Consider the following 17,869-nt stretch of genomic DNA (forward strand, 5'->3'; position numbering starts at 1 on the left):
TCTTTCCGCTCCCATAGTTCCCACAGTGAAGACCAGCAGAGATTTGCTCCCCTTGTCATCTTTCCAGTTTGCTCCCTCAGTCGGCCCGGCCCGGTAAAGCCTCGACCTTTTGGTTAACCCCCTCCGGGCTGCAGCGAAGTGGGTTAATCCCTCATCACTCAGCGCCCGGGCCGCGCCATCTCACTCAGGCGGTGGGGGGCGGCGGGGGGGGGGGGGGGGGGGGGTTGTGAGGTCCAGCTCAGGTGTCGCAGTCCTGTTGCAGACAAAGGAAACCCAATCGTATGGCGGTCTTAAGCGCGCACACACACACACACACACATACATGACATAGACTCATGCATACGTACAGGCTCGCATAGACATACGCAAAGACAGATTCATGCACACACATTCACATACACATGCATGAACACACACATATGCATGCTCGAACACACACACACACAGAATACAGACTCAGACGAATACAGACAAATACACACTCATTCTCTCTCACACACACACACACACACACACATGTTCTCCCTCTGTAAAAACATGATATCACTCCAGCTAGCATTGTTAGCGCTCCCAGGCATCTTTAGCACTGTGCTCATGTTGTAAAGAGTAAAACAGCAGGCTTGTAGGTTGTTGTTGTGTTTGAGAGGCATGCCGTACCGCGCCTGTTTGTTTAAGTTGCTTTGTCTGTCTGGAGTTTACACAAAAACCCTTCAGAAAGGGATTATAACACCTACAATATGCCTGCGGGCTAGTTAGCCTCTCAGACTGTTAGCATAAGGCTTCTCGTAGCTCCTGCGGTATTTTCGAGGCAAATGAAACCCTGGATGGCTCTCTCTACCTCTTCTGTTTGTTTATTTAAGTTGTTTTGTCTGTCTGGAGTTCACACCAAACCCCTTAAACATGGGATTATAACATCTACAATATAACGGCAGGCTATACCTCTCACACACATATTGACTGTTAGCATAAAGTGTCTTGTAGCTTCTAGATATTGTTGTATTTTCAAGGCTAATGAAACCCTGGATGGCTCTCAATACCTCTGTCTGTTTAAGTTGTTTTCTGTCTGAAGTTTACAAGAAACCCTGAAGAATGTGGATTATTACACCTTCAATATTGCTACAGGCTTTAGTTAGCCTCTCACACATTATGTACTGCTAGCATACGGCTTCTTGTAGCTCCTAAGTATTTTTGAGGCAAATGAAACCCTGGATAGCACTTTCTACCTCTTATGTTAGTTTGTTTAAGTTGTTTTCTGTCTGAAGTTTACAAGAAACCCTGAAGAATGGGGATTATAAAACCTAATACTGCTACAAGCTGTAGCTAGCACACAGATACTGTTAGCAGCAGTCCTCTTGTGGTTTCTTGCTAATTTAGAAGCAAATGAAACCACGGGTGGCGCTCTCTACCTTTTCTGTTTGTTTAAGGTGATTTTTGTCTTAAGTTTATAAAAAAAATCCTCAAGAAAACACCTACAATATGGCTGCAGGCTAGAGTTACACACACTGTTAGCATAAAGCCTCTCGTAGCTCCTAGCATCTTTAGAGGCAAATGAAATCTCAACCCACTGCCATTTCAACCCTTCATTTCACTTATGTAATGGAAAAATACTGTCCGGTGTTTCTAACTGATTGGGATTTTGAATATTCACTCTATCTGTGAAAACAGGGGAAATTATGTTTTAATTCCTTGCACCGGTTCTCACAGAAAACGCTGTTGTGGAATGACAGGGTTTGGACCGGCGCCTACTGTTTCTCCACGCTATTGTAGAGGCAAATAACTTGTTGTGAATGTGGTTTTTGTTTTTATGACCGGCTGACTCACTCTGTATGTTTACTCTGCCTATGAAAGTATGGAGCCGGAAAGCTGTTTTCATTCCTGCCAACAATTCGCACGGCCGTTGCTCTTGTCCGAACCGTAAATTGGCCACTTAGGCTTCTCCCACCCAAACTAAAAGAAGAAAATTCCTCTCCTGATTGTCACATTCGCCTCTTTATTGTCCCATAACCGAGCTATTTTAGCTCCATTCATACTTCAACAATAGAAATATGGATTGGTAAATGACTACGATGCTATGTGAAATTGCAGAGGGGGAAAATCACAGTTATTAAGATGTAAAGACATCCTTCCCTCATCTCTCCTCTCTGTTTTTCTCTCCAGGGTCGACATGTCAAGACAGGACAACTGGCAGCCATTAAGGTCATGGACGTCACGGAGGTCAGTAAACACTGTGTGTGTGTGTGTGTGTGTAGATGTATGCTGAATATATCCATGTAATATATTGTCATCATAGCTATTGTAGAAGTCCCACGTTTTACTGCATGCATGCTGATGCTGCACATTTGCTGGACAGTGGTTCTCAACCTTTTTGGCTCATGACCTCTTGAAACAAAGCGACACCTGCTCATGACCCCCGTCCCAGGAACAAGAATGATTTCCCCTTTTCAGGTTGTTTCATTTGATTCATTGTAAGAGGAGGCCTAGAGGCTGAAAACTAGTCAGTATTTCACAAGAAAAGAAGCAAAAATTTTAGGAAAACTTTAATAGACATGAAAATTGTGGAGTAGAAATGTTTTTTCGTGATCACATAAATCATCTTGTAACCCCCCCCCCAAAAAATTATCCCCTGACCCCCTGGGTTGAGAACCACTGCCCTGAGACAAATTGCTTGGTAAAAGGAAGTTTTGCTCTCTTTTCAGTCAGAAGCAGTGACTGCTGTTTAGAGATGTTAAACTTTAGTTTGAAAAGGCTTTACTGAAATGGTTTCTACTGTATAACTCTGAAGAAAGATTTGTCTGCAGAACTAATGCCGGATAGATGCAGTATTTTAAATGCATGAAGGGGGACTTCGACAACAGTTAACATTACCAAACCCCCCCGGCCACAAAATACAGCTTGTGTAGATTTGGAATTGATCCCAAGTTGGGTTTTATTTCTTCCGAAGGCCTAAATAGATACTAATGCCCGACTCAAATGCTCGATGTAACGGTTAGCGCCAAAACAAACTGTTCCCCCCCCCCCCCCGCTTCATACCCCAGTCCCTCATGTCAATATTTTTCTCTCCAAAAATAGTCATAATTTTCAGGCTCATAAGTGGAGGGCTTCCAACCAGCTTAGTGTTTTTTTTTTTCTTTTTCTTTTCTTCATCAGAAACAAAGCTGAGTTTGTGTTTCAAGCTCAACGGATTTTCACTTTGCTAAGGGCAGTTTAGCCTGTGTGTGTGTGTGTGTGTGTGTGTGTGTGCCCATGGGTGCATGCTTGCCTCCTTCAAGAAAGTTGAGTAAGGACCCAGAGGGCTGTTTTTGTTTTATATATGCTTATCTTGAGAAGGTGATGTGTGTGTGTGTGTGTTTCTGTGTTACTTAGTGTGTGTGTGTGTATAGAAATGTGCCGGTAGTCTTGTATATATAAACCTCCATCTTACAGCGCTGATGATAATGATGATGATGATGATGGTGGTGGTGAGTGCCTCTCTGCCACCCACTCGCGTTACTCATCACTGAATGAATAACGAAGTGAGGCAGCGAGAAAAATATTCGCAAAACACACATTTGAGGTCAGTCGAGCGTTTCCTGCCGAGACGCCCTGCAGAGGAATGAGTCTCACGGAGGCTGTCACATGGAATCCTTTAATCTGGGTTAACCGTTATAATGAAGAGGATGCCACTGTCCGTCCCGGAGGACCCCGCCGGCCCGCTCACTGTACACTCTGAGAACTAGGGGTTCATCACGGGGGGGGGGGTTCGTCTAAAGCTCCGTTCAGACAGGATTAGCTTTCAGGAATAATTGTTAAAACGGCATCTGTAATGTTAAGGGCCAATTCTCACCGGATAAGAGAGTGTGTCGACTCCACTTACGCATTGTCATCACGCCAAAAATGTACCATGTGTTAACTTTTGCAATTGACACTGATGTGCTGGAACAATAACACAATAATAAGGTCGAGACTTTGGGTCTGATCTCGACTTGTGGATCGTTGTTTGTTGTAGTGAAATGAGACTAGAAAAAACTTTGACTGTGGCGGGAACAGACCGATAACAATCTCAGTAATATCAGTTTGGACAAAACTAAAATGACAAACATGCTCCGATAATGTTTACATCACCTGTCTGAACAGGGCGTTATCTTCGTTTCCTGAAGATCCCCCCCTCTGTGTTAGAAGTTTTTGGAGGTACTGTCATGGTTCCTAAACCCTTTATGAAAGGGGTTCCTCATGTATTTTTTGTGTTTTATGTGAAGCACATTGAATTTGCCTTGTGTATGAAATGTGCCTTGCCTTCGCCTCTTTTAAATTTGACAATTTTCACGCTATAAAAATAAACTTTTCCGTATAATATTCAGTGTTTCCAGAGGATTGAAAAGCCTCTGAAACCGCATTTAGTCCATCACGGGACACTAAAACTCTCCACTGAAACCAGACTGATGAAATTCTTTTAGTGTTTAGTAGAGGAAACTAGAGGCTTTTAAATCAAGATTTACATAAAAGATGAATGATTGCATCGATGCCTGAAAAGAATAACCAGAGCACATTCAGTCTGTCAGAAAATATCATCCATTATGAATCCTTTAATATCTCATATTTTACTACTAGGAAAAGACTAGACAAGTGGATTGTGAGTCCAGTCTTTGCAAGTTTGATTCCTCTCACAGCGAGGAGTGGAAAACCCTCTGCTGCAGGCCTGAGATCTGCCACTGATGAACTAATCTGTAAATTATTTAAATGCAAACAGTCCCAGTTGACGTCCAGTCCACTCATCGGGGAACTAGCCGACCTCTGTCAACAAACGTGAGTTGTGTTTGCTCAGTCCGCAGGAGAGTCTTCCTATCAGAACCAGATTTCCCTCCTCAGATGACTCACGTGTTAGTTTCCCAGTCTCGCTAAAGTAATCCAACATGGTTCAGAGCAGGGAAGGGCAGAAATGCAGGCTGGGAAATCACCTGCAGCCACGGGCCAAGAGGCTGGAGGGTTAGACTGATGGTTGGCTTTTTATTAAATATCTCATATTATCACCTCTGATATGATGGAGGCTCCTCCCTGACCACAGATACAGAAAAACATTTGATTTTCTTTTACATTTTACTTTTTCATTTAATTATTCAGTTCCCTTTTATGTAAATCTTGATTTAAAAGCCTATTGTATTATAGTTTCTCTACCATTGAACAGGTGTGGTGGGTCTCTCTGCCTTAAAGAGCTGCTGACACTAACAGAATTTCATCAGTCTGGTTTCAGTGGAGAGTTTTAGTGTCCCATGATGGACTAAATGCTGCTTCAATCCTCTGGAAACACTGAATATTATACGGAAGTTTCTTTTTATGGCATGAAAATTGTCAAATTTAAAGAGGTGAAGGCAATGCACATGTCATACACAAGGCAAATTCAATGTACTTCACATAAAACACAAAAAATACATAATTTGTCTAGTAAAATGACATTAAAAAAGAACAAAGAAATATAAAATTGGTAGGTAAGGATAATAATTGAATATAGAAATTGAATATTGGCACAAAATATTATTAAATATCAGCATCATATCTGCCTTCAAAATTCAACATTAGCTGAACCTCATGGCTGATAAGTTCGTCTACTCTACCAACCAGCTTTTTAAAGTCCTGTCCAGAAATGTGCTGGCTGGTAAAATAGCAGAAATGTGTGGTGAACTGGTGAACTGGTGAACTGGTGAACCGGTGAACTGGTGAACGAGGCGTCACCAGTTCACCAAACCTGAACTTCCAACCGTCCAAATGAGAAGAAGTGAAGAAGAGAGGAGCGTTTGATGGGAATCTGTTTACCGCCGCGGCCCGCTGGCGGCCGGCCCGTATTTATACGACCGGACGACTGAGGAGAAATACACATGTTGGGAATATTCGAGACACGCCGGTTGATATGTTTTGTTTTTTTCTTTTCGGAGCGGAGCGGTCATTTTCCCCACCGTTCAGCCGTTTTCTAAAATAAACACTGAGTTTGTCCGGACCCGTGCCAAGAATGACAGTTGAGCAGAGGAAGTTGTTTGCGTTGGAAAAGCTCGATATTTTCACGTTTATACACACACACACACACACACACACACACACACACGAAGGGGAGAGGTGTGTGTGTGTGTGTGTGTGTGTGTGTGTGTGTGTGTGTGTGTGCGGTGCCGGAACTCAAGGAGCTTTGCATACAGTCACGTGTCATGGCCGCAAAACAACACAGCTACACATCTCCTTTCCTGTGTGTGTGTGTGTACGTGTGCGTGTGTGTGTGTGTGTGTGTGTCCACTCGGCTCCACAGGCACGTCTCAGCATATGTGCTCTGACCCACATACCACTTCCTGTTCTACATACAGAGAGAGAGCCTGAGGAGAGAGAGAGAGAGACTAAGGAGGAAAGAGAGAGAGAGAGTAAGGAGGGAGAGAGACTAAGGAGGAAAGAGAGAGAGAGAGTAAGGAGGGAGAGAGACTAAGGAAGAAAGAGAAGGAGAGAGAGACTGAAGAGAGAGAGACTAAGGAGGAAAGAGAGAGAGAGACTAAGGAGGGAGAGAGACTAAGGAGGAAAGAGAGAGAGAGAGTAAGGAGGGAGAGAGACTAAGGAAGAAAGAGAAGGAGAGAGAGACTGAAGAGAGAGAGACTAAGGAAGAGAGAGAGAGACTAAGGAGGGAGAGAGACTAAGGAAGAAAGAGAGAGAGAGACTAAGGAGAGAGACTGAAGAGAGAGAGACTAAGAAGGAGAGAGAGACTGAAGAGAGAGAGACTAAGGAGAGAGAGAGAGACTAAGGAAGAAAGAGAGAGAGAGAGACTAAGGAGGAGAGAGAGAGCCTCAAGAGAGAGAGACTAAGGAGAGAGAGAGCCTGGAGAGAGAGAGACTAAGGAAGAAAGAGAGAGAGAGAGAGAGAGAGACTAAGGACGGGAGAGAGAGAGAGCCTGGAGAGAGAGACTAAGGAGAGAGAGAGCCTGGAGAGAGAGAGACTAAGGAGAGAGAGAGCCTGGAGAGAGAGAGACTAAGGAGGGGAGAGAGAAAGACTGAGGAAGAAAGAGAGAGAGAGAGAGGGAGACTAAGGACGGGAGAGAGAGAGACTAAGGGGAACAGAGAGAGAGAGAGACTAAAGAGAAGATAGAGAGAGACTAAGGAGAGGGGAGAGAGGGACGAGGGAGGAGAGGATGATGAAGATTGCGGAAGAAAGGAGGAAGAAGGGGCGATAAGGAAAAGAGAAACCAAGGAAAGAGGAGAAGAAAAGGGAGAGAGCGAGTTAAGGCTTAGAGAGGGAGAGAGAATGAAAAATAGGAGGGGGAGAGTGGGAAAGGGGGAGGAGCATTTAAACGAGGAATGAGAGAGAGAGAGAGAGAGAGAGAGAGAGAGAGAGAGAGAGAGAGGCTTGGTAGGTTTGTGTTTTCCTCTCTCTCCTCGCAGAAGGTTCAGCTGAAGTGCAGTGGGATTATGGGACGGCTTTCCGCTGATCGGCTGCTCGTTTCTTCACCTCCGACGCTCACATTCGCTCCCCCCTCCCATCCCTCCATCCATCCCTCCCCCCCTCCCATCCCCTCCCCTCTCTCCATCATACACTCCTTTTTTTCTTCATTTAACCTCATTTTCACCTACATTTTCCTCCCTTCCTTTTGCTCTTATTTTCCCTCATTCCCATCTTTCTGAGAGAGAGAGAGAGAGAGAGACTGAGGAAGAGAGAGAGCAACTAGAGGAGAGAGAGAGAGAGAGAGACTAGAGGAGAGGGATAGAGAGAGCCTTAACAGAGTGAGACTAATGAGAGAGAGAGAGAGAGAGAGTAAGGAAGAAAGAGAGAGACTAGAGGAGAGAGGGAGAGAGGGAGACTGAGGAAGAGAGAGAGAGAGAGAGACTGAGGAAGAGAGAGCAACTAGAGGAGAGAGAGAGAGACTAGAGGAGAGGGATAGAGAGAGCCTTAACAGAGAGAGACTAATGAGAGAGAGAGAGAGAGAGAGAGAGAGAGAGAGAGAGAGAGAGAGAGAGAGAGAGAGAGAGAGTAAGGAAGAAAGAGAGAGACTAGAGGAGAGAGAGAGAGAGACTAAGGAGAAGAGAGAGAGAGGCTAGGAGAGAGACGAGGGAGGAGAGGATGATGAAGATTGAGGAAGAGAGAGAGAGCAACTAGAGGAGAGAAAGAGAGAGAGACTAGAGGAGAGGGATAGAGAGCCTTAACAGAGAGAGAGAGAGACTGAGGAAGAGAGAGCAACTAGAGGAGAGAGAGACTAGAGGAGAGGGATAGAGAGAGCCTTAACAGAGAGAGACTAATGAGAGAGAGAGAGAGAGAGACTAGAGGAGAGAGAGACTAGAGGAGAGGGATAGAGAGAGCCTTAACAGAGAGAGACTAATGAGAGAGAGAGAGAGAGAGACTAGAGGAGAGAGAGAGAGAGACTAAGGAGAAGAGAGAGAGAGGCTAGGAGAGAGACTAGGGAGGAGAGGATGATGAAGATTGAGGAAGAAAGAAGGAAGACGGGGCAATAAGAGAAGGAGAAACCAAGGAAAGAGGAGAAGAAAAGAGAGAGAGAGAGAGAGAAACTTAGAGGGAGAGAGAGAGAGCAAAATATGACAGAAGAGAGAGAAATGTAGCTGTAGTACCTTTTTTTTTTTTCTTCTCTTTTCTCTCAGGGAATGAATTGCTTCTCCTCTCTTTTTCTCTCTTTCTGTCAGTTTTGCACACAAAAGCAACCACTCTCACTCACTCTCTCACACACACACACACACACACACACACACACACACACACACACACACACACACGCCACCCACCCACTGCTCCCTCTCCATTAAGCAGGTGTGAAAGTGGCAGTAGGCAGGTGTGACGGTGTGGGAAGGTGTGTGTTTGTCTTGGAAGTAAAAAGAGAAAAATCCATTCCAGCTTCTTACGGTCGCTCTCGTTTCTTCTTCTACCCTTCCTCTTCCTCATCATGATGATCATTTGAAGGCCGCCGCCGCGTTTTGTCACATCTGTCGGTTGCTTGTGATGTCGGTGATCTAGGAAGTCAATCTTATTCTGCGTAAAGTTGTTTAAAAAAATTGGTTCCAGTGGTGATCTGCAGGTTCCTTGTTTTGTTTTTAGTTCAGTCTCCATCTTTGTCCCTCAGCCTCACTGTGGTGTTTCTGCACTGCACTTCCCACAGATCACCTGTCAATCAAACAGTGTGGGCGGAGCTTGGAATTCACTGCTCATGCTAACTACCCAGTTCTTCTTCTTCTGTTGATTCCAAACAAACCGGAAACGAAAAGCTTTCATCATGTTATATTGGATTTACAAGCTACTTAAACGGAAAAAATGGGAACACTTCCTATGAAGCCAGTGTCTATAATACATTATAATCATACTTATAACACATTATAATGCCATCATAATGCATTATAAGTATAGTTATAATCATGCATAGACAGTTATAATGTTTTATAACATTATAAACACATTACTTACAATCTGTTATAAAGCTTTTTCATTACCACTTAAATGAAAAAGCTTTATAACAGATTATGAGTAATGTTATAAAACATTATAACTGTCTATGCATGATTATAACTATACTTATAATGCATTATGATGGCATTATAATGTGTTATAAGTATGATTATAATGTATTATAGACGCAGGCTTCATAGAAAGTGTTACCGAAAAATGTTTTCACGTTAGTCTTAGTAGAAATTACAAATCGGTTATGTGGGAAATTTTGCGGGCTGCAATATCTCGCACTTGGCGTGACAAAATGTGGCGGTGTATCAACACATGGCAGCAAATCAGAGGCTAAGATAATAAAAAACAGAATTATCAGTTATATTCCCTCTAATGCAATCCAGTCTACTTTACACAAAGCGTCTAATGTCTGCTGCAGTTTGTTTATGGATGATTTTAATTTCATAGACAAAAAATATTTTGAACTTGGGCGTTTTAACAAGTTAAACACGTACACGCTTGTGTCAACAAACTGTCATCCCGTTCTCCCGCCTCTCCAGATTGGATGTGAACGCAGCATTATTATTAAACTACACATGTTGTCCTCCAGGAACATTTTGGGTTTTTACGCTTCTTCCAATATTCTGATAACGGGAACATGGCAAAAGAGTGTTAGAAAATCGCCTAAAAATGTCCAGGTTCAGGTTCCTCTGTGCCAGTTTAAAACATCTCAACATGTCTTCCTGCTCTGCTTTCGTTTCCCATCATGCCTCCATGCTGCGGCGGGCCGGTCCCGCAGGACCGCGGCTCTGTCAGGTCTGCTCACATTGTGTGCAAGGATACTTTTACAGCAAGATGGCCGCCTCCGAGTCTCCCCACCATTTCATGCCCAGGAATGATAATGAGTAGCTTCAGGATGCCTTGTTTTGAAAGGACTGGGGAGCTTCAGGGAAAAAAGAGAGAGGGAGGGGGAGAGAGGGTGGGGGGGGGGGGGGGGGGCAAGTGAGGTGTCATGGAGACGGGATACGTGAACATGTGACTAAGGCAATTATTGTAGGAACAGAGGAGACAGTAATGGAAAGTGATGCTGAAAGGGAGGGAGAGAGAGGCATAGTGAGGTTACAGAGAGAGAGAGATGGAGAGAGTGAAAGAGAGACATAGTGAAGGTATGAGAGAGAGAGAGTGAGAGAGAGACATGGTGAAGGTATGAGAGAGAGAGAGGGAGAGAGAGGGATGACGTCATGATGAGTGTCTCCTTGTCTGAGCAGCTGTAACCTAGACCTCTGTCGCTCTCTCCCTGCCTCTCTCCATCAACACCCCCGCTTCCCACACACACACACACACACACACACACACATATCCCACCCCCTGGTCTCTCTGTCAGTGTGTGTGTGTGTGTGTGTGTGTGTGTGTGTGTGTGTGAAGCAGATTGCTGTCAGGTCTCTGGTGAAACCGAACTCTGCTTTATGACTTTGTGACAAAGACTGAAATCTGAGATGACTGTCTGTCTGTCTGCCTGGTTTACTGACTGACTGACTGACTGGTTTACTGACTGACTGACTGTCTGACTGACTGGTTTACTGACTGACTGTCTGACTGGTTTACTGACTGACTGTCTGACTGGTTTACTGACTGACTGTCTGACTGGTTTACTGACTGACTGTCTGACTGGTTTACTGACTGACTGACTGTCTGTTTGAATGACTGTCTGACTGACTGTCTGTCTTTCTGACTGACTGTCTGACTCTTTGTCTGACTGACTGACTGTCTGCCTGACTGTCTGACTGGTTTACTGACTGACTGACTCTCTGTCTGTCTGACTGACTGACTGATGGACTGGCTGACTGACTGACTGACTGATGGACTGGCTGGCTGTTGAGTGGATTAACAGAAAGCCTGGCTGTCTTGCGGTCTGGTTTGTTGGCTAGCTGACTGATTGGTTGGCTAGCTGCCTGGCTAAATGACTGGCTGCCTGGCTGAAGGACTAACCAACCGGCCGGCTGACTGACGGTGACTCACCGCCCGGCCGGCCGGCCGACTGACGTACCGACTGACCGACTGACCCCGTCATCTTCTCACAGCGGCCAGACGGTCAAAGCTGAAGGTCTTAAACAGCCTCGGCGGATTAGAGCGACATGAAGAAAAAGCAAACAGGTTTTAATGCGTTTGGCGTATCGGAGCCAGGTCTCTCCTGAAAATCTGCTGCTTACATGAACTCAAACATCTCATGGAAAAACAAACGCACCGTGAAAAAAAACCTGAAACCAGAGGAAAGGCTGGGATGTACCGCTCAGTTTTAACTGTGAGAAACAGGCTGGGCTGTCCTTAGGTCCGTAACACCTTACCATGCAGAAAGTCAGTGGTTTCCCCTTTTTATAGAACATACCGTAAATCCTCTAATAGTGGCCTGTAGTCAATTAAAAGCCGGGTCTCCGATAATGGCCGGGGCCGTGGTCGACACGAACAAATAAAGGCCGGCCTCAAATACAGGCCGGGGGAAAAAACAAAGGAAACAAGACTAGGTCAAAACCAGTATATGGCTGGACCGTGTCCGTCTCCTCTCTCCGCCGTGCCCACGGCCCGCATTGATCCTCCCGATCCAAGCCCCGGACGCCCGGTGACACATCGGCGTCGGGACCCCCGCCGAAATCTCGGCCGGATCACCGGGAACACATCGGCACCCAGGTTCAGTTAGCTTCAGCTTACATGCAAACAACGGTGGATACCGGTAAACTCCTGCTGCCTGTTTGTAACTGTAGTTTGTAGTTTGTAACGTACAAGTGCCACAAGACGGCTCGGCCGGCGGAAGTCTCTGGAGCGTGCCGTCGTCGATTACCGTAATTATCGTAATGCATCGCAGTAACAAAAAAACGGCTACCTAACGAACCCCAACAGAAGCAGATCAGAAAACAAGGAGGCTTCGTACTAAAATATGAGCAAATATACTTATCAAACAGAGGGAATTAGAAATAAAGGCCTGTCTCTAATATAAGCCTGCTTCCAATAAAGGCCTGGTACCCTCTGCAGTTGAGGTAAATAAAGGCCCGAGCCAATATTAGAGGAATTACGGTATGAAGAGTTTGGTTCCAAAATGACACATCCACCATCTAAGTATACTCTTACTGAATGATTGACAGCACAAAACTGGTGCTTTCCAAAGAACAGTAGGTAACTGAAGTCCATTTACCAGATCATCTGTCTGTTAGAGATACCGATGCTGAGTTTCAGGTGATCAGTTTTCTCCTAATATGGAGATGTTTTGGTTGGTAATGAAACCCTTTCATGTCTGAATGCTGAAGTTTGGCAGAATTACCCTTTGACCTCTCGACCTATTTCAAAATGTCAGCAGCAGAGACGGTTGATCCTTGTAAGAAGCTGATAAGACGTCGGCTGGAGCATCACTGCTGTCCTGTAGAAACTAATTTATCCAGTGCTGTGGTGGTCATCATAAGGCAAAAAAACCCCACCAATATAAAGAGAAATCAGGCATACTTTGATTAAAACAATAATTTATGTTCCCTCCCTCTTAAAAGACCCTATTCTCATGTAACTTAACTCAATTTTTACTATAATAAATACTATGAGTTTAGATCATAAAGATTTCCGTCAGCCTAAAAAAAGTGGTAATGTCAAGTCTAAATGTAGATTACCAAGTCAAGTCAGAACAAATCAAGAGTCCAGTATCAATTTAATATCTTAAAGAAAACTAAATATCTAGGACTTTTCAATGCAATATGGTTTTAATAGGATAAAAACTTGGTAAGAGCATCATGAGTTTGATTTCTATAATCAGTTTCAACTTCAATAAATTCAATCATTCCATACAAATTCAGAAAACAGAATTTAAATTCAGTCGTCTGCTGGAACAAATCTCATCACTTTCAATCTAAGTCATTTACACAAACACAAGATCTCAAGTCAAGACTTTAGAAACCTTTTCAAGTCGTAAAGATGTCTGTCAGCCTAAAGAAAGTGGGAAACCTGCAGATAAAAAGGGGGAGAGACTTGAGTTTTGTGATTTCCAGACCGTTCCTTGTGATTTGAACAGTAGCTGAGCCAGCATGCAGGAAGCGGTGAGACTCCCAGAATGCCAAAGGTCAATAAGAAAACCCGGTCAGCGTCCCCCCTCAGTCTCTCGGAGCGTCTCCTTCATGTGGAGCCGCTGAGCGGCGCGAGGCTCGGCCGCTCGTCTCACCGCCGCTTATCGTCAAGCGATAACGACGGCGGAAATGTCACGTCATGTGAGCCGCTGACGGAGCGGCGAGTCGGACGCCGCGGCTCGCCGCTACACAGAAATTTGGACGCCAAGATGATTGAAGAATAATTGCTCCATCTTGTTATGTGTCTGCCTGCCCGTCTGAGGCTGTACTGTAATATCCTGAGAGTGTGTGTGTGTGTGTGTGTCAGGCGGTGTTCTCATTTACATTTCAGACTGTGTGTTTGTTTGTGATGATATCAGTTTATTAGTCTGTTATCACGTAGCGTTCGGACACCGCTGGTTTCCTCGCTGTGTTTTTGCAGACAGAGATAAACAGAGCTGTTCCCCAGCCTCGCTCCTGCACTCTCAGACAGAACGCTCCAGACTTTTACCTTTTACCTTGTTCTGTACCTTGTTTTTTCTGACAGTGTACAATGTGGCCGCTGGAGCAAAAGCCAGTTTTCATTGTTATTTTACGTTGTTTTCCCCTCCTCTTTATGACCGAAGTCGTCCCGCTGGGAAGAGCCTCCAGAGTCGTCAACATTTATGGGGACGGATTGTAAAAAATCAAGGGTCGTTACTCCCAAAACGGGGCGGAGGGAGTCTGATGATCAGACGCATGAGCTGACGACCGCAGGGTTGCCAGTTTGAGTCCCAGCTGGGAAAATCTGGCAACTATTCTGCCCTACAGAGCTGAAGGACAGCAACTGGAAAAGACCAAGACTCAAGAGTGAAACTGAGAGAAAATACTCATCTTCGTCATCTCCTGTCCTGACAAAAGTATTCTTGGAACAGAAGTGGATCATTTAACTGTTTAGTAGCACCTGTGGGTCTAACTTCTGTTAAAATGAAATCTAACCTCATGAATCGTCATTTGACCACTGGAAAATTGAAAAAATAGTTACTTCCTTCCAGTGTGAATGTGTGAAAACTGTCACTGTGAAACAAGGCATTGTCCCTGGGTAAATACAGGTTTAAAAATGTTTTGTGTGATTTTTGAGCCGAACAACATAAATAACGAACACGACTTGACGTTTTCTATTTGCCATTTCTGTTTTAACATGCGAGGGTAAATAAACTCGATTAAATTAGTTTGCACTGGGTTTGAAAAGTCAAATTTGGAAGTACAGCAGTGAATGCAGGGAGGAAGGCAGTGCAAAGTCCTGGTTTGTAATGGTGTGAAGGAAATGATTTGAGGTTGATATTATGGCTTTAAATCTCTGTGTGTAGCTCTGGTAGAGTCTTGAGTTGAGTCTCTTCCTCCAGGATAAAACCCCCAAAATCAGTGATTCTGTGATCTGTTGCTCCGGTAGAGCAGACTGGACAATTGTGTTTTTTTTCTCTCTCCATTCACTGCCATCGTCTGGAGGAACAGTCTGAAAATCACTTCTAGCACATAAAGGAACGCCGACAAAGCAGATTCTGACGATATATAAAAAACTAGTCCTGCTGCTGAATTGTTTTAAGTGAATCTCTTTCTTTATGTTTATTAAACCTTCCAGTCTGAACAAGTGGAACACCGAAATCCAGTCGGAGGAAACTTATGATGATGGAACGAAGAAAATTGTACGAAAAAAGGAAATGACTGGTTGATCTGTATTGTCAAGCTGGTAGGGCTGCAACTAACGATTACTTTCATTGTCGATTAATCTGTCGATTATTTTCTCGATTAATCGATTAGTTGTTTGGTCTATAAAATGTCAGAAAATGGTGAAAAATGTCGATCAGTGTTTCCCAAAGCCCAAGACGACGTCCTCAAATGTCTCGTTTTGTCCACAACCCAAAGATATTCAGTTTACTGTCATAGAGGAGTAAAGAAACCAGAAAATATTCACATTTAAGAAGCAGGAATCAGAGAATTTTGACTTATTTTTCTTTAAAAATTACTCAAACCGATTAATCGATTATCAAAATAGTTGGCAATTAATTTAATAGTTGACAACTAATTGATTAATCGATTAATCGTTGCAGCTCTACAAGCTGGGATCAAAAATGTATCGGGTGCTCTTGGAAAATGGGGAAAAAAGTGAGCTACAAACCGAAGGACAATCCAGGCACTCCAAATATAGAAATATAACAGTGGAAGAATACACGAGGAAGAAAAAATTCCGAAAAAGACTTTATTGTAGTGGCTAAATCATTAAAAAAGCCACCATGCTTCGACCACTGTAGGTCTTCTTCAGGGCTTTAAACAAGAACATTGTACATTTATCAATCATTATAAATAGGCGAATGAAAGTGAGAGACAGGACTTCTTTGACAAAGCAGATTCTGCCTGTTTACAATTATATCATGACCTGGCAGCTACACAACCCAAGGTACTACCAAAGTTCAACATCACTTTAATGTTCATTTAAATGGTAACAGTTAATTTTACTCACACAACATGATGCTGCCAAAATAATCTGCTTCCCATTGGTCGCAGCGTCGCTTTGGCCAGCAGATTCAACATTGCATTTAATGTGTTTTTGTTTGAATGTCTATATCTGTGTGTGTGTGTGTGTGTGCGCGCACTCGTTTAGCTGCAAGTTTGCTTGTACATCTGTATCCCAGAGTGCATTTTGTGGTGTGTTGTAATTCGTGAGTCAAATTTAATTATTTATAAAGCGCTTTTAACAAACTGGTTTACCACAAAGTCCTGTACAGTAAACAAAGGGCACAAACACACACGAAAACAAGAGATAACAGGATCACCAGCGTTACTAACTCTGTGAAATGAGGTCAGAGTGTTTGTCTTTAGCCTCGTTTTTCTCTGCGACGCTAATTCATTTCTGCAGCTTGTGAATGGAAACTGTTAGCAGGTCCGAGCGGGACGGGGGAACGACCTGGTTTTTCACTCACCGGGCCGGGGCGGCCGGTCGATCCCACAGTTCAGTGCAGAGAAAAGTTTGCAGTCTTGACTCGAAAGCTTAGCAAGGAGCCAAGTGTGTAGGAGTTAAACGAATAAAGATGAGGGGATCTTCACACGCAAAAAAAAAATATGATTTATTCACATGGTGGGGAAAAAGCACAAGAGGGAAAAGTGACAGTGAATGCTGCGGTACTCGATACTCATCATCTGCACGAGTCACTTTTTCTCACTTTTATTTTTTTTCTACTACGTCAATAAATCCCAACTGTTTTTCCAGCTCTTTAAAGTCCAAATATCAGTTGGTTACCTGTGGAAGAGGCTTATTGGTAATTTCCCTTCTGGACAAACCAACCAGGAGACTGGAGATTGATATTGTTTGTTTGAATCCACTCCATTAGTTCCTGTAATTGCTTCCCCAACATCTCGCGGGCAGTAAGAAGTTATTAACTCCATGCTGATGTCTCTCTCTCTCTCTCTCTCTCTCTGCAGGATGAAGAGGAGGAAATTAAGCTGGAAATCAACATGCTGAAGAAGTACTCCCATCACAGGAACATAGCCACCTATTACGGAGCGTTCATCAAGAAAAGCCCGCCGGGACACGATGACCAGCTGTGGGTGAGTGCCGGGACGATTCCTCCCAAAACCAGATATTATCCAGAAAGTGACACGGTGCTTCTCGACCTTTCTGGCTCGTGACTCCGTCGAACAAAAACGATGCCTCCTCACCCTTAACAATTTTTCATTTGATTTTTCATTTGATTCATTATCAGAGGAGGCCAAGAGGTTGAAAACTATTCAGTATTTCACAAGAAAAAAGCAAAAAATTGAGAGAAATCTGGAAAAATGGACATGATAATAAATTTGTATAGTAGAAACCTATATTATAAATCATCTTACGACCCCCCTCAAAATTATCTCGTGACCACCCGGGGGGTCCCGACACCCAGGTTGAGAACCACTGTCAATCTTTCACACATAGATAAACTTTTTCTTACAATACAATCATCAAACATCAGAAAATCGCATTGAAATGAATATCATGTTAACATTATATTATCACAGTTTCCCCATAAAGTATTCAATCCCCTACATTTTCTTCACATTGTGCTTCTTTTATTATGCTATGATTATAATAATTATTGCTTATAATTCACTTATGATAACTTGTAATACCTAATGTGCACCACTTAAAGTAAACCAGTCACGGATAACTTAAAATGAAAACAAATGATAGTACTTGAAAAAATGTTTTTTATAGTATTTTGGAATATGAAACTCATTAAAAACCATTTAAAAACTCTTTTAAAATAGATTTTCCACCCGTGTGTGTGTGTGTGTGTGTGTGTGTGTGTGTGTGTGTGTGTTGTAGCACAGCTTTTCCCCAGCGTGTTTCCTAAACCATGAAATATGTAATTGCCTTTACATAAAATATACAATGTAGT

The 17,869-nt window shown here is 43.5% G+C and overlaps 1 protein-coding gene across 1 annotated transcript in view; it reads left to right on the top strand.

Annotated features, from left to right (window-relative positions):
• Window positions 1-17,869, top strand: part of LOC139915070 (mitogen-activated protein kinase kinase kinase kinase 4) — a 124,878-nt gene that overhangs the window by 53,415 nt on the left and 53,594 nt on the right. Inside the window, exons 3-4 of the mRNA XM_071903561.2 lie at window positions 2,158-2,214; window positions 16,917-17,042. Of these exons, the coding sequence (XP_071759662.2) occupies window positions 2,158-2,214; window positions 16,917-17,042 (183 nt within the window). The remainder of the gene's footprint in view (window positions 1-2,157; window positions 2,215-16,916; window positions 17,043-17,869) is intronic.

Source organism: Centroberyx gerrardi, chromosome 10 (assembly GCF_048128805.1).
Source record: "Centroberyx gerrardi isolate f3 chromosome 10, fCenGer3.hap1.cur.20231027, whole genome shotgun sequence".
NCBI lineage: Eukaryota > Metazoa > Chordata > Actinopteri > Beryciformes > Berycidae > Centroberyx > Centroberyx gerrardi.